General features: G+C 34.4%; 1 protein-coding gene across 2 annotated transcripts in view; it reads right to left on the bottom strand.

The window, feature by feature from the left end:
- VPS13C (vacuolar protein sorting 13 homolog C) overlaps positions 1 to 15033 on the bottom strand; it is an 80641-nt gene extending 65608 nt beyond the window's left edge. The window contains exons 1-8 of one of the 2 annotated variants that reach the window (XM_031668573.1): positions 13720 to 15033; positions 12975 to 13128; positions 10935 to 11047; positions 7789 to 7958; positions 6202 to 6449; positions 4393 to 4622; positions 2763 to 2855; positions 44 to 409 (exon numbers count right to left, since the gene is read on the bottom strand). In XM_031668573.1, the coding sequence (XP_031524433.1) occupies positions 44 to 409; positions 2763 to 2855; positions 4393 to 4622; positions 6202 to 6449; positions 7789 to 7958; positions 10935 to 11047; positions 12975 to 13128; positions 13720 to 13725 (1380 nt within the window). In that variant the 5' untranslated portion in view covers positions 13726 to 15033. The remainder of the gene's footprint in view (positions 1 to 43; positions 410 to 2762; positions 2856 to 4392; positions 4623 to 6201; positions 6450 to 7788; positions 7959 to 10934; positions 11048 to 12974; positions 13129 to 13719) is intronic. The other variant, XM_031668572.1, reaches the window with a different exon arrangement.
- Positions 15034 to 15234: the final 201 nt, after the last annotated feature.

The raw sequence follows: 15234 nt of genomic DNA, 5'->3' as shown, positions 1-15234 counted from the left end.
TTCAGGAAGTTGTCTCTGAAGGTATTAAGTGATGTAGCCATACCTGTAGTGTCACGTCAGCAGTAGCAGCCATTAGAGAAGTCCAATTTTTAATATTTCCTGAAAACTTAGACTCTGCCAATAATAAAGGTACAGTTCGATGTCCAAGGCCACATTCTAAGGTAACTTGAATGGATTCTACAACAACACCACAATTTTCCTCTATCAATGAATGTTCAATGTCTTTGAAACTTTCCGTTACTTCTGTTGCCATGTCAACACCAAGAAACCAAGTGTTATAATCATTAATCGATTTGACACCCCAAAGATTTTCCATTTCCTTAGATGTATCTTTGGATTCATCTTCCTTCGTTTTTGGAGACAATGCAGCCATGATTGTCATCACAGTATTAAGAATTATGGGTGAAATCTTTAAAAAAGAAAACAGAAAAATATTTATAATAAATTCTTTCCCAGATGAGAATATATACACACATGATTTTAAGTGACATACATTATTTATAAGTGACATTTTTAAATTAAATTAAATTAATTTTAATTTTAAATTAAAGTAACTAATTTAAATTTTGAATAAATTCGTAACCAAGAAAAACAAGAGAGAACACAAAATTATGTGTCAAGCCAAGTAATCATGCAACACTGACTTCTACTCAGGTTATCTGGAATTGAGTAACTAATGTTATATGTCAGTAGTCAAAATCTAAAGTTAAACTGATCAGTTCAGAGCAAAATAGTGTTATGTGAATAGACAAGTATAGAAACATAAACAAATTCATTTTAAAATCAGCTACATGAACTAAGCCAAAGTGTGTGACCCTTGTCAAGATACACATAAATATCGGTATGCAACAAGATCTTTAAAAAAAAAAAAAGAAAAGGGAGAAAAAGATATAAATTTGCCTTACTAAAACTGGAAGACTGGAAATCACAGCTCTCCTCTGACTTACCCCAAGATCTGCAAATTTCTTATTATCTTTGGATAGTGCCTTTCTTTGCTCACTTCCCTCACCTCCTATTACTGCACCTTAGTTCTACACTGATGATATCTTCTATGCCCAACACCTTCTCAGCCTACCCTCCACACTGCCACCAGCATAATTTTTCTACAACCCAAAGCTGAGTATGTCATTCTGTTTAAAATCTTCATCAACTTCCCATAACTTTTGTATCCCACAGGATAAAATTCAAACTTTCTTTAGCTTAATGTGCAAAGCTCTTTGTGGCCTAGTGCCTATTCAACCACCTAGCCAGAATTCTCCCAAAGTTTGTGAAATACTAAGTTAAGTAAGTTAACTGTATACCTTTATTGTTCACTTCTCACAATCCTTACTTAAAATGTAAAGCGATATAATTATATAATCAAAAGCAAGATCTAGTATGTACTGCTTTTCTAACTTGTCAACTTTTTTCCTTGTCTTACTAATGTCATTTATAATTAATGCTTCCAGTCTTACAACTCCACCACACCATTCTCTCCAGCCATATGTGACCACCCCTCTAAATCTTAACGGATTTTCTCACACCTCTGCCTTTGTGCATATTATCAGTTCTGTCTGGATTAACCATTCCATACTCTCCATCTATTTAATCTCCCTTCAAAACTCACATCAAATAGTCCTGCTTCTACATAGCTTTGCCTGATGTCCTGGTCTGAATTAAAGGCCCCATACCTGTGCTCCCAACTAAATCTTGGCCGTGCCTCTAGCACTGAAAGCTGTAATCTCTGATTTCTTTCTTTCTCCCACATATGTCATTAAGTTTTTTGACAGCAGGAGCTACATATCCCCAATGCCTTGTAAAGGACATTTTTTTTAATAAACAGTAAAAGCTCAAAAATGTTTGTTGAATCAATTATAAATTTATGTACAAAGAATGGAAATTCTCACCAGCACCTAACTTAGTACCTTAAGAGAAAATACATGCAAATTCGAGTTTTCCCTTCATTTACTACTTTATATATTTTTAAAAGTAAATCCATTAACAATATATATTCTAAGACTATCCAGTATTTTAAAATGTTGAGAAAAAACTAAATTGATATTTACATGGTACTTCAAATGAAATTACTTTGAGCCTTAGTTCAATCACTGTTGGTCACGGACCTATATAAGTAAAGCTACTACCATTACTGGCATTAACCAATTAACCAAAAATTAAGCAATTAACCAAAAAAGGACTCATTTTTGTATCCTTTGTGCAGAGAAATAGATTGCAGAAAGTATCCTATATCTTCTATTCGTGACTGGGCATGAGCTCATACTTAAAGAACCTGAATACCATGGGAAAACAATTATTGTTTTTCGATACTTTAAATGCAGAGAAAAAAACAGTAAACTCTAATAATTATTTCTAGTGTACATCTGTCATTACAAATACTTGAAGCCAAATAATATAGCTATTAAATTCAATCAAATTATATATCAAATAAAAGCCTAAAAAGAACTTATTACAAATAAAGTAATAACAACCTCTTCTCTCCATCCTTTCTTCCTTTCTCTTCCCACCTGTCTCTTCCCTCCTCCAACTCAACCTCCCCAACACATGCATGCAAATATAATAGAGCAAAACTACCCCAATCATTTGTAGATATTAAAAAGTACAAACATTTGCATTAAAGAAAAATATACTTTCACGTTAGAAGTTACGGATTACTGAGTATGTGACTTGCATAATGCTTGAGTTATGAGAGACATCAAAAGATACTGTCTCAACTGCAAATATGCAATGTTGTGAAGAAAAAAAAGAATACGGTAAGTACTAACCTTAATTATAAATTCTTTAACCATAATATTTATATTTTGTTTTCCTGAAGCCCACGTACATTTTTCCATAAATAAAGAACAGGGTTGCAAGACCTATAAACAGATAAACAAAATTCACATTTTCATAGATCCATTATATATGTAAAACACACTTACAAGAACCACGTCTTACTTAACTTGGGATCTTTACAGCCTGCTACTACACTAAAAGCAAAAAAGCAAAAATAAATTAGCCGAGACTCTGTTGTGAAGACTCTTCTGAACTATGAGAAATCTGTGAACATTGGTAAATCACTTTAAGCAGTTCTGATTAATTTATCATGCCAAATCCTCAAGTAATAAAGCACATTTACTGTTTAAAATGTTTCTTTCTGCTAAAATAGTTTTTAAATTATAGACTCTATAAAATATACCTTTGAAATAACTATAAAAGTGAGCTAAAGACTGTGATAAGGTAGGTAAGTAAACAGTTTCCAGATGTTTGACAGGTCAGTCTGAAATATCATATAAGGCCTTTGTTAGAATAAAAGTCAAATCTTCAAATTGTGAAGCTATATTCTTATATATCACTAAAGAAATGAATAAATAAGCTTGTACCTGAACTGACTGGAGCAATTAGTACTGCATAATTGCCAGTTTTTTAAAAAATAGGATAAGGCCAGGTATGGTAGTGCATACCTATAATCCCGGCACTTTGGGAGGCCAAGGTAGGAGGACTGCTTGAGGCCAGGAGTTCAAGACCATCCTGCGCAACACAGCAAGACGCCTTCTCTACAAAAAAGTAATTTAAAAAACAAAACAAAACAAAACAAAAAAAACTAGCTGGCTAGTAGTCCTAGCTACTTAGGAGGCTGAGGCAGAAGGATTATTTGAGCCCAGTAGTTTGAGGTTGAAGTGAGGTAAGATGGCATTACTGCACTACAGGCTGGGTGACGGAGTGAGACCCTTGTCCCTAAAAGAGAAAGAATTAGGAAGAGCTAATTGATATAAGCTTTTGGTGACATGTAAAAAGATTATCCTGTCAAAGAATATTTCATGATAATATTATAGACTTCATACTTTCTTTATGCAGGTCACTTTATTTTTTAAATTTAAAATACCACTGCAAATAAGTCACATAATATAATGATTCTCTTACCATAAAATTATCAATACTACAAAATAATTGGTGTGGTAATTAACTGATTAAAATAATATTTTTCAATAATAATGTGAAAACATAATTGACATTCACTTTTAATAACAGAACACCATCACTTTTGGCGAGATGACTCCAATTTAATTTTTTCATTCTAAGCCTAAATATTCATTCATTTATTCATTAGCTATACTCCAGTAAACAAAAGAAACAGTTGAAAAAGAATATTAATTTGTACTAAAATTCAAACACTACTCAACAGAAGATGGTATAATGAAAATAAAACTATTCTGGAGGTAGTCCCCAGTTCTGTCACTAGCAGCCATGGCTGTCATTTAACATCTTTGGAATTCAATATCTTTATATGTAAAACCCCAAGTTCACAATAAATAATCTCTAAAGTCCCTGCAGAACTCTCATATTATAGGATTCTATGAATCAACCATTTCTGACATTCTTCAACCCAAGATTAGGACACAAGGTAATTCTTACTGTGGTAATGTTTTTCCCTCTCTTTTCTCTGAGAAAAGGGCAAGCGAGCACTTTCAGATCTCTCACAGAAGCTTCCATCATCTGTTCGAGTTTGGATGTTGACAGAGAAAGGTTACATTGAAATGACGCTGTGAGAGCAGGAGCATCAGCCTTTGTCAGGCTGGCAACAAATACCACTTCTGGATCTGTGATCATGGCCTTTAAGGTCATATTTGGTCTAACAGAGTCATCTGAAGAAACAGACAGGAACCAGAAAAGTTTAAGGTAAGTCTTTTCATTTGACTACATGTTATCTACAAGTTGTTAACTTGTTCTCAATGTTTTTCTATAACAGATATGGTGAAACTGACAATATTAATTGGTTGATTAATACTAAGTATTAAATGATTATTAACAATTGCAGATTGAGCAAGATAAGGCAATCTGATCCCTGTCCCAAGAATATCATTACCACTCTGACCCAGGAAGAATAATCTTGTTTTGAAGTTTTTTTTTTTCAGAATTAAAGTATGTGCATGTACACAGGCATAAGTATACTATCTTGCAGGGGAAGGGGAAAACTGGAAAGAAGAATATCAGGAAGAGGAAAAGAGACCCAATAAAAGAGATTATTATTACTTGTTTCTTTCAATTTCACCCAAAAGTCCATAGTCAATGTCATATAATCTATACTATAAATATATTCAAAGCATATATAAATATAGAGATACCAGATATGATCACTATTTTAAAAATATTAAAGGTAAATTTTAAAAATAGCATTCTTACCAGGGTATATTAGTTTTCCAATCTGGGTTATATATTAGAGAGAAAAATATCTGACCTTAGACAATTATAATTTAACATAGAAAAGTCACTGATCTGGCAGGGGCAAGGTGTAATCCACAGCACTCTGGGAGGCAGAGGTGGGTGGATTGCTTGAGCCTAGGAGTTTGAGACCAGCCTGGGTAATACGGCAAAGCCATGTCTACCAAAAAAAAAAAAAAAATACCAGGTGTGGTGGTGCACAACTGTGGACCCAAGCTACTCAGTAGGTTGAGGTGGGAGAATTGCTTGAACTCACATCAGGAGGCGAAAATTACAGTAAGCCAAGCTATATCACTGCACTCTAGCCTAGGTGACAGAGTGAGAGCCTATGTCAAAAAAATTTAAAAAATATTAAAAAATTTAAAAAAAGGAAAGAGGAGAGAAGAGGAGAGGAGAGAAAAGGAAAGGAAAGAAAAGGAAAGGAAAAGAAAGGGAAAGAAAAGAAAGAATCACTGATCTACTGGATAATGCTGGAATAAAAGAAGTATAGAGCTGAAAGTGGCTTCAGCATACACCAAGACCAGACATGCAAACTCTTCCAGAGTTTAAGGAGTTAAGCTGACATCCAGGGAAGTCCTGCTGGGTCCTCCAAAGTCCCCATGTTCTGCTTTAATGTTTCCAATTGTTCTTCAATGTGCTAGAATTCTCAACATGTCTTCTTTGAATAAGATTCCCCACCTATAAAACAGACCACTAACCACTGACCCAAATTAACCTCATTTCTGGATCAGTAAAGAAATGTTCATGGCACAGTTGGAACCAAAGTGGAGTTTCCTGGCCATTAGTCCAATTTCTACCGTACCTCTCTCTTAAAAATATTTCCATTTTAAAACATTTCTTAAAATGTTTTTAAAAACTAAAAAGCTAAAGTTTATATACAGAATATGCTTAAACCTAAAAGACTAATTTTACATTCTTAAATTCTTCATTTCTCTTTTTTCTGGTTTGTAATTCTTGTCAAAATACACAAGTTGTCATCTATGACAGATAAATTCTGCTAACCTTTCTCTGTCTTGACCTTCCCTGTGGCAGTCTGTCTTGGTAAAATCTGTGTTTCTTTTGCCACATTTTCTGGACTCTGAGGCACAGCTTTGATAAAGAAATCTGCCACAGTCATCAGAAATTCCACACTGGCACATACATACAGCTTGTCAAGAATAGCATCAATTTGACTTCCATTTTTGTCTTGTTTGTAACTTAAATCAATCATAGAACTGTTGTTATCTTGGTCATTCTTTCTGTCAATCATTCTGAAAAAAAAATATGCTATTCATTATTTTATTCTTGCTAAAACAATAAAAAAGATGAAGAATTTCCTATATATCTCAATAATCTCTCTCTCACCTTTCAGTTTCTAATCTGTATAGAAAACAGGTCAACATTAAATAGAATCTTATTATCCATTAGTAAACAAGACTACTAATCTCCAAAGCAAGATATATGTTATTAAGCAATTACTGAATATTTTATACTTATATTATAATAGAATTATATATGTTATTGCATTATAATGCAATTCTTGAGTATTACATTATAATGCAATACTAGAGAAACAAACCAATAATGGCCGGAAAGGAACTTGGGCAATTAACAAAACACATCAGTGTAGTCACACAAAATATAAGGCAGCCTTTTTATATTATTTTATGAAATAAAACCTCCCTGAAGGAATTTATCTTCAAAGATCATCCTATGAAAATTTGAGTCCGAAAGTATTCAATACAATTCAAATCATCAAGAGTTTATCAAGTGTGCTCGACTATAGTTCCCCTACGTCCTCCCATGAACTGGAAAAAGCAGGCTACCTAACAGATGATAGCATTTATCACCCTTGCCTGGAGAGCTGTGGACAGCTACTCCAGACACAAAATTTGCAAACTAGAAAAGCTACGTGCATGACAGCACTCTTTCCTCATTTATTCATCTCTCAGAAAAACCAAGGGCTCACAAGTATCCCATATGTATGCAATGGAGTCCAAGTTTAAGTAGCAACATAGTTTTTCTCAAAAACAACAACAAAAAAAATCAGATACAAAATATTATGTCTCATTACTTGAGAAAAAAATAAAAACATAATTAGGCTATTGAAAATTACATATTTCCCACATTATAAGTCACCCTTTCAAAAACGGCTTGATGATGTGAATGCACTAGAGATTCTATTTCTATTAAAACTTTGAAAAAAATTTTGCATAACTGTTTCAAAAAGACATGAACAAAATAAACACGATGAGGCAAAATCCATAGCTTGAAGCCTTTTTTAAAACAAAACTCTGCCTACTGGGAAGAATTTAGAAAAATATATCACCAAATATATCACCCCATGTGGATTTAACTATTAAAACTCATTTTCTCTTAGTTCCCATTCTAAAGATGTTACTCCATTTTATTATAAACTTCCCTTTAACTTAACCTTTAAAGCAGCTGAATCTGATATTAGCACTACTTCTTAATGCAATTCAAATCAGGAAGTATGATGGAAAAGACAGAGATCTTCCTTTGATGATCCCTAGCTTAGCAACACCTGGCAGCCATGCCAGGTGCAATGTCAACCTTAAATAATGTATAGCAAATTCAGAGCTGACAAACCTCGATGTTGCTCTCTCAATTCCTTCTCTGAGGTCATCAAGGGTGCATGTCTTAAGTTTAACGCTGACATTCATTGAGCCATCCTTAAACATCTTCCCCGAGGAGGCCATAAGATGTAGTCTGAGTTCACCAAGCTGGAAACTGTCATTATGAAATGTAACTCCGGACTCCTATGGTACATTTTTCAAGCAAAAGAATCAATTATCTTTAAATATTATATAATTACTTTTAAACATATTACTTAATTCAAAGCTTAAAGGCAAACTGATCTCATGAATTTTAAAAGTATGAGTGCTAAAACAGCTGAATGGAACAGAGAATAATATGCATGTTTGTGAGTATAACTGTACATACAAATAAATACATATATGTGTGAGTATTCAACAATGCTTAGTATAGAAAATTTTATCTGATTTATGGTTTAATGCAAATAAAAATAATTAGGAAAGAGTTCTGTCAATTAATCAAACTAATAAATTTTTTCTTTTTTTTTTTTTGGAAATGGAGTTTCACTCTGTCGCCCAGGCTGGAGTGCAATGGCGCAGTCTCGGTTCACTGCATCCTCCACCTCCTGTGTTTAAGCAATTATCTGCCTCAGCCTCCTGACTAGCTGGGATTACAGGCGCACACCACCATGCCCAGCTAATTTTTTTTTTTGTATTTTTAGTAGGGATGGGGTTTCACCATCTTGGCCAAGTCGATCTTCAACTCCTGACCTCGTGATCCGCCCACTTCCACCTCTCAAAGTACTGGGATTACAGGCGTGAGCCACCGCGCCTGGCCTCTAACTAATAAATATTTAATGAGCTCTTCTGTTAAAAAACAGTGATAAGATTTATGAGGTTTACGAGAAAGAGTAAGGCATGGTAGACGATGTGAGCGAGCATACACCCTAATTCCTTGAGAAAACAAAATAGAAATACACTAAAAGGAACATCACAATAAGATGCTATTAGTTGTAAATGATTAAATATTTTGTGACATACAGTATTTTATTCATTCATATTTATATCTTCTCACATTTCACAAAGGCCATTTAGTGGTTAGGTAAAGAGTATAAATAGTAAAAGCTCAGAGAGGTTGAAGAGATCACTGTGGCTGGAGAAAATTCATGAAGAAGGTGAGAACTCAATAGAGCCTCAGAGGCTGAGTGGGATCAGATAGGCTAAGAGGGTGGCAGAAGACACTCTACATGAAGGAAAAACATGAACAAACAATTCAAGATGCTCTGAGGACACAGGATACAGGGTGATTGGGCTTGGATACTCCGATTAAAGAATGGTAGGGAAAAAACTAGAAAGAAATACAGAGGCCTAATCAAAGTCTCAAATCCTAAACTAAATATTTAAATTTTCATGTACAGAAAAACAGACCTCGATCTTTATTCTACCGTAACATATAATGCCAAATTCTCTCAGCATGCCCAGAATTTAAAAAAACAAAACAAAACAAAAAAAAACCCAACCAATCAACAAACAAAAACCTTCAGGGAAGTGATGAACATCCATCACCATTGCTTACTAGAGCCCCTGGCATTGATAATAGGGGTGCTGGGTATGTGCAATCATCGGCACACTGGTTAGAACTTCACCCTTTCTCTCACTCAAGATAGTATGTTCATACGATTGGGTCAGAATGACATTATTACTGGTAAACTTTGAATGCCTTTAACTTATGAAAATGGAAATAATTCACAAACTTTTATTCTGTAACCATTAATAGAAATGACCTGAGACACATCTACTGATCACAACACACTACTGTTTCCTGATAGGATTATTGATATGGTTTCCTTTTGTAGACAATTTGGAGCCACTGAATTTCTTTCCATAAGATGAAATTCAGATTATATAACACAATGTTTATTAGTGGAAAGGGAAGATGGAAATGTCTACATGAGATTCATTTAGGAAACTGAACTTGGGCGAATATCTAGGATGGATGAAAGTAAAAAATCAAACAATAGTAAAATCAAACACTGCAGTACTACAAGTGTAAGAAGAGTTTCAAATAAAGCAGCAGTGAGAATTAATAGAAAAAAGTAAATGTTTATTCAAAGAAAAAACTGACAGTACTCAGCATCTCCATGAATAAGGAAGGTATACAAGCAATGAAATAAAAGTAGACATCAAGATTCTAAGACTGCAGAACCAGCAGAATGATGGTACCAAGTAAAATGAAGAATGAATTTAACTGTTCATTTTCAGTAAGGTCATTTTCTGATGTTGTAATGAGCATTAAACATTAGAAAATAAGGTAGTTCATCACATAAATGACAGATACAAGCCCAAAATTCAATAGTAACAATGTATGAATATTGCATAATTTGTAGTAAATGAAATGAAATATGAATGAACATATTTCATATAAAAGGACATGAACAGATACAATACCCATAATCTGTATCTGTTGTTAATGTCCATTTGAGTATATTGTTCACTGCCCAATTAGAGTATACGCTCACTGTTGAATCTATAATCAATACAGAATATGGATATTAAAATATGTCGTATGTATTATAGGTATTAATGTATGACATAATATAATTAAAAATATTTACTGGAAGGAAATATCTGCATAATAAAAAAATAGCTTTCTAAAATACCACTGACATATTATTTAGTTCAAATCATCATGGCATAAGACCTTGGTTCTTCAATTCTTTAATTAGTATCCCTAACACATAATCTACAACATATAACATTTATTTAATAGAAACACAATGAATGCTTACATATCAAGGATAATTGTTAATTTAAAAATAATCAGGTAAGGCTCCAAAGTCACTACTAAATTATTCGTAAGTCATTATATATACATATATATATATAGCTATGTAATAAAACTGTACAAATAATCACTCATATATAAAATTCTTCTATTGTTAATAAATCAAAATGTGTTTTCGTGTTGATATTACTTGGAAAGAAATAAAACCCTGAGTACTTTGCCTTAGCCTTGTAAGATTATAAACACTAACAAAGTAAAGATAGAGGGCAGGACCAATGCATATTCTGTAGGCCAAACAGAATTTTATAGACATATTAAATGTTTCAATGAAAAGTCCCATCAAAAAAGGCCAATACTCTAAAACTGACTATCAAGAGTTAAGGATTTATTTCTAATTACAGAAATGTATTACATACCTGGTTGATGTCATTGTTATAAAGGATAATGGAAAGAGATTCAAAGTGAAAGTCAAATTGGAGACTGACAGTCTGGTTCATAGAAAGCTTTGAGTCTGTCCAATCTTCTTGTTCTAATGGTGAAAATTTAAAACCTTTTAAGTAGGTACAGAATTTTATAAATATTTTTAAATATGAGATAATTTCTTAGTCTAAATTTATATGATGCTTTCTGGGATTCTGTAAATCATATTGAGACAATTAATAAAAACGGCAATTACATTCCAACTGTTAAATTTTAAAAATGACAATGACTATTCCATATATATTTAGTATAAATGTACAAAGAGGCACAGGCAGACTATGCTAAAAATTTTTTTAAAGAGGGGGACTTAATTTTCAAGGCATTTACTGGCTACAAGCCATTTTCAAGACATTATGAAATTGGAGACACAGAACAGTCCAATACTTTGCCTTATATTAGACAACTGGTAACAGATTCTCTGCTAGCCTAATGCACCTCTCACTATCTCTAATTACCTATATTACCCAATCCGTTATCTTTATAAGAAGAACAGAATAAAACTCAATAGCAAAATCAAACAGAGTTCACATATGATGCAGGGGAAAGGAGTGGGTGCTTTGGAATTTTGAGACAAATGAGACTTCAGGAAGTTAGTCTTTTCCCTCATCTTTAGACAGAGCATACAGACTGAATAGAACTTGCTTTCAATCACTCTTATGGACAGATTCTATAATCTTTTTCAATATTGACTCTAATTTTTTGTCATTCTATAGAACAGTCTGTTTTTAAAAGTCACTGGAAAAACAAATACTGCATAACTTTAACCATATAAGCCTTCTCCAAGTTAGAAAATTCTATTTTTCTTGGAAATAATTTATATTCTAATTTTCATCATCTTTGCAGCTTCCATTTGAATTCACAAATTTTCCCAAGTGACACGGTGTCCATAAAGCAAGAACCAGATACATGATTGTGATCATGGCTGAACATAATGAGATCACTAATCACGTAAGACTTGCCTGTTAATAGTTTATTCATCTCTACATCGTTCCTGTTTAACTAAAACAACAGCCTGTTTATCTAGCATTTGTCTGTATGGTGGCACAAACTTCACCTGGGGAGATGTTGACCTCATCAAGCTTATGCAATACTTAAAACTATCCACTTAAACCAGAAACCTTGCATACTGTTCTAGTCATTTGCTTGTCTGATTTCAAAACACACCTAGCCTAACTATAGGAGAAGCAGTGTTGATACAGTGTATCAACTGGTAGTTTTATCAATTACTGTCATTTGAAGTAATAGCTGACGGTATGAGAGCATTAGAAAAGCGCAGCAACCAGGACCATTCATTATATGGGCAAGGGGTACTTCATCTCTTTCCAGCCATGAAAATATTAACCTATTTACAGTCTAATAAAACATAATATTCACATCAATGGCTTTAAATTATGAAAAAAGAGTGAAATTATATTTAATATAATCTGTTTAAGAAATCAAAAAGAAACCTTATATTTTAGAAAAATTATTTTAAAATGGCTGAATTCAAAAGTCTCACTGCTTTTAATAGGTTCAAAGTAATGATCTGAAAAATTATCTTATGTATTTGATACATAATGCTCCAGTAAGTCCAGATAAATAAAGCTGTTACAAGAATACCTTCCTTTCTCATGGTTCAATTACCTGAGTATGATACGTGATACCAAGGTCCTTTTCTCTCTTAATTATTTTGGGACCTTACCACACTGCCTATCTAGTTTGATTCTTCTCTCAAGATACGCCACCTCAGTGCGTAGTGAATTCAGCAAATTTAGCATTCACTAGTAAAGGGTAAACAAGCACATGCCAACAAGTGACCCTTTCCCCTGTAGCAGACAACAGACAAACATCCCAGCCCCAGCCAAATTTCCACAGTAAGTAGTACAATACTGTATTAGTTCATACCACATTGTGCTGGACAACCAGAAAAATACTAAATATAAATATGACATTAACACTAATTTTTTCTCCATAAAGTAAATATCATCAATTTATACCTTTGAGATGGTCAGGTCCACTTGAAACATCAACTTTTCTCACTCTTACAGCTTCCTGCACAGACTGTGTAGGGCTTGGTTGTGAGGAAGCTTCTCCAAGATTTTCCAGCAAAATTTTCATTAAAACTGTCAAGTCATCTTCACTGACAGCAACCTAGAAACCACCAATAATTTGTTAACTATAACTAATAAAAAATGCAGACTATCATATCTGTATCTCAATTTGTGGTTTTTCAAATTAATTGTTCACCTACTTAAAAAAGAGAGTTAGAGTTAGGACTATAATTACCAGAAGAGATGTATTTCACCTTGTTTACTGTGTGTACACACACTTCTGCCTTCACCCACATCCAGGACCCTGCCTCTGGTACTCCAACACTCTCTATGGCTTATCTGTTACTATGTCTTCCTGTTCCTGAACCTGTGCCTATCTGTCCCCTTTCCCTATCTTCCCATCTCCATTCTGTCTCTCTCTCACCTCACCCAGCACCAGTTTCTTCTTCTGTATTATTTACTCCCCTCAAAACTCAATACAAGAATAGTGTTGTTCAGTTTCTAGTCTCTACCAAAAAGTAAAAAGATGCTCTCCTGCTACTTAGCTCTTAATCTCAGTACATATGCATCTGGACATATATAAAACATTTGTTTAACTTATCAAGAATAAAACCACTTAGAACAAAAACAAATGTATCTACAAAGAATGTTTAAAGAACAAAAAATAGGCAGGTAGCATATTAACTCTTACCTTCATAAAAGGGTATGTGTGGCAAAAAGAAAAAGAGCCAGGGCTTTGAGTCAGGCAGATCTGTATCAACTCTACCACTTTCAAGCTGTCTTGTCTGCAAAGTTTCTTAATGTCCTTAACTCAAGTTTCTTAATCTCTAAAACAGGCATAATACCAACTTTATCACAGGTGGCTGTAGAACAAGATAAAGCAACTAAAACAAATAAAGCTGCTACTGGCTGCTAAAATTCATTAAACCAGTACTTTCTCTGAATCTTCTTATCCTTCTACTACCTTGTGTAAGACACAGTGGCTCAAAAGGCCTGTTTCAAGTACTTACAAATTCACACAATAGCAAATCTCCTCTGAATATCACAGTACCCTATTTCCCCCAAATGAGGTCCCTACCACCAGAGAAATTGCCTAGTTCCCAGTTTAAATGAAAATACAGAGCTATTTAAGTACAAGATAATGACCAGGGATTTATGGCTTGTCCTAAGCCCCAGGCCTCATATAACAGGTGTAATTTTAATGCTTTAGAATTTCCTTGTGTGTCCCATCCCACTTCTCATACCAACCAAGATTACCACAGCTTTCTGAAGGGCAACTAAGTTCACCCCTCTCACTTTGCTGAGGGAAAAAAAAACAACTATGAAGGACAATTTTGAAAGGCAGCCCCACAGTTCTTTAAAAACCGTCAAACCGATCCACCCAAAACAACTTGTTGGTATCACCTGCCTGATACCCTTTTTCTGAGCTGCATCCCAGACCAGGGAAACAACCTGCTGGTATCACCTGCCTGATAACCTTTCTTGGCTGCATCCCAGGCCCAGGAAAACTATAGACTATGACCAAAGAGTGGGTGTTTCGAGAGACCTGGATCGGTGACAAATTAGACAGTGGTGGCCTCATCCACTGTTGCTGCATTCCTGAGTTAATAAGGATCCTTTTGGTTAAAGTAATTATCATACTTTGATGCTAAAGTATCTGATGTTACTTTTTCTTGTTTCTTCTAAAACACTGTAAAAAGCATAAAGGAAAAGGACAGAGAATACTATAATCTTCCCCTGTGAATCTGCCACCTGGTTTTGTCAAATCTTAACAAGTTGCAATATTTCCTTCAGATCTTGTTTCCCCATTACAGATATAGCGGAAGCCCCATATGTACTTCTCTGAGACCCTATTCCCTTCTCCTTTCGTCCTTAGAGAAAGACACTAGCCTAATTTAGAGATTATTTCCATGAATACTTTTCTTAAAGTTATCACTACTGCATCTCTTATAAACAATATATAATAGGCAGATCACAAGGTCAGGAGGTCCAGACCATCCTGGCTAACACGGTGAAACCCCGTTTCTACTACACAAATACAAAAAATTAGCCAGGTGTGGTGATGGGCGCCTGTAGTCCCAGCTACTCGGGAGGCTGAGGCAGGAGAATGGCGTGAACCCAGGAGGTGGAGCTTGCAGTGAGCCAAGATCGCGCCACTGCACTCCAGCCTGGGCGACAGAGCGAGACTCCGCCTCAAAAAAAAAAA

Source organism: Papio anubis, chromosome 7, assembly GCF_008728515.1.
Source record: "Papio anubis isolate 15944 chromosome 7, Panubis1.0, whole genome shotgun sequence".
NCBI lineage: Eukaryota > Metazoa > Chordata > Mammalia > Primates > Cercopithecidae > Papio > Papio anubis.
This window is presented reverse-complemented; position numbering and strand designations above follow the sequence as displayed.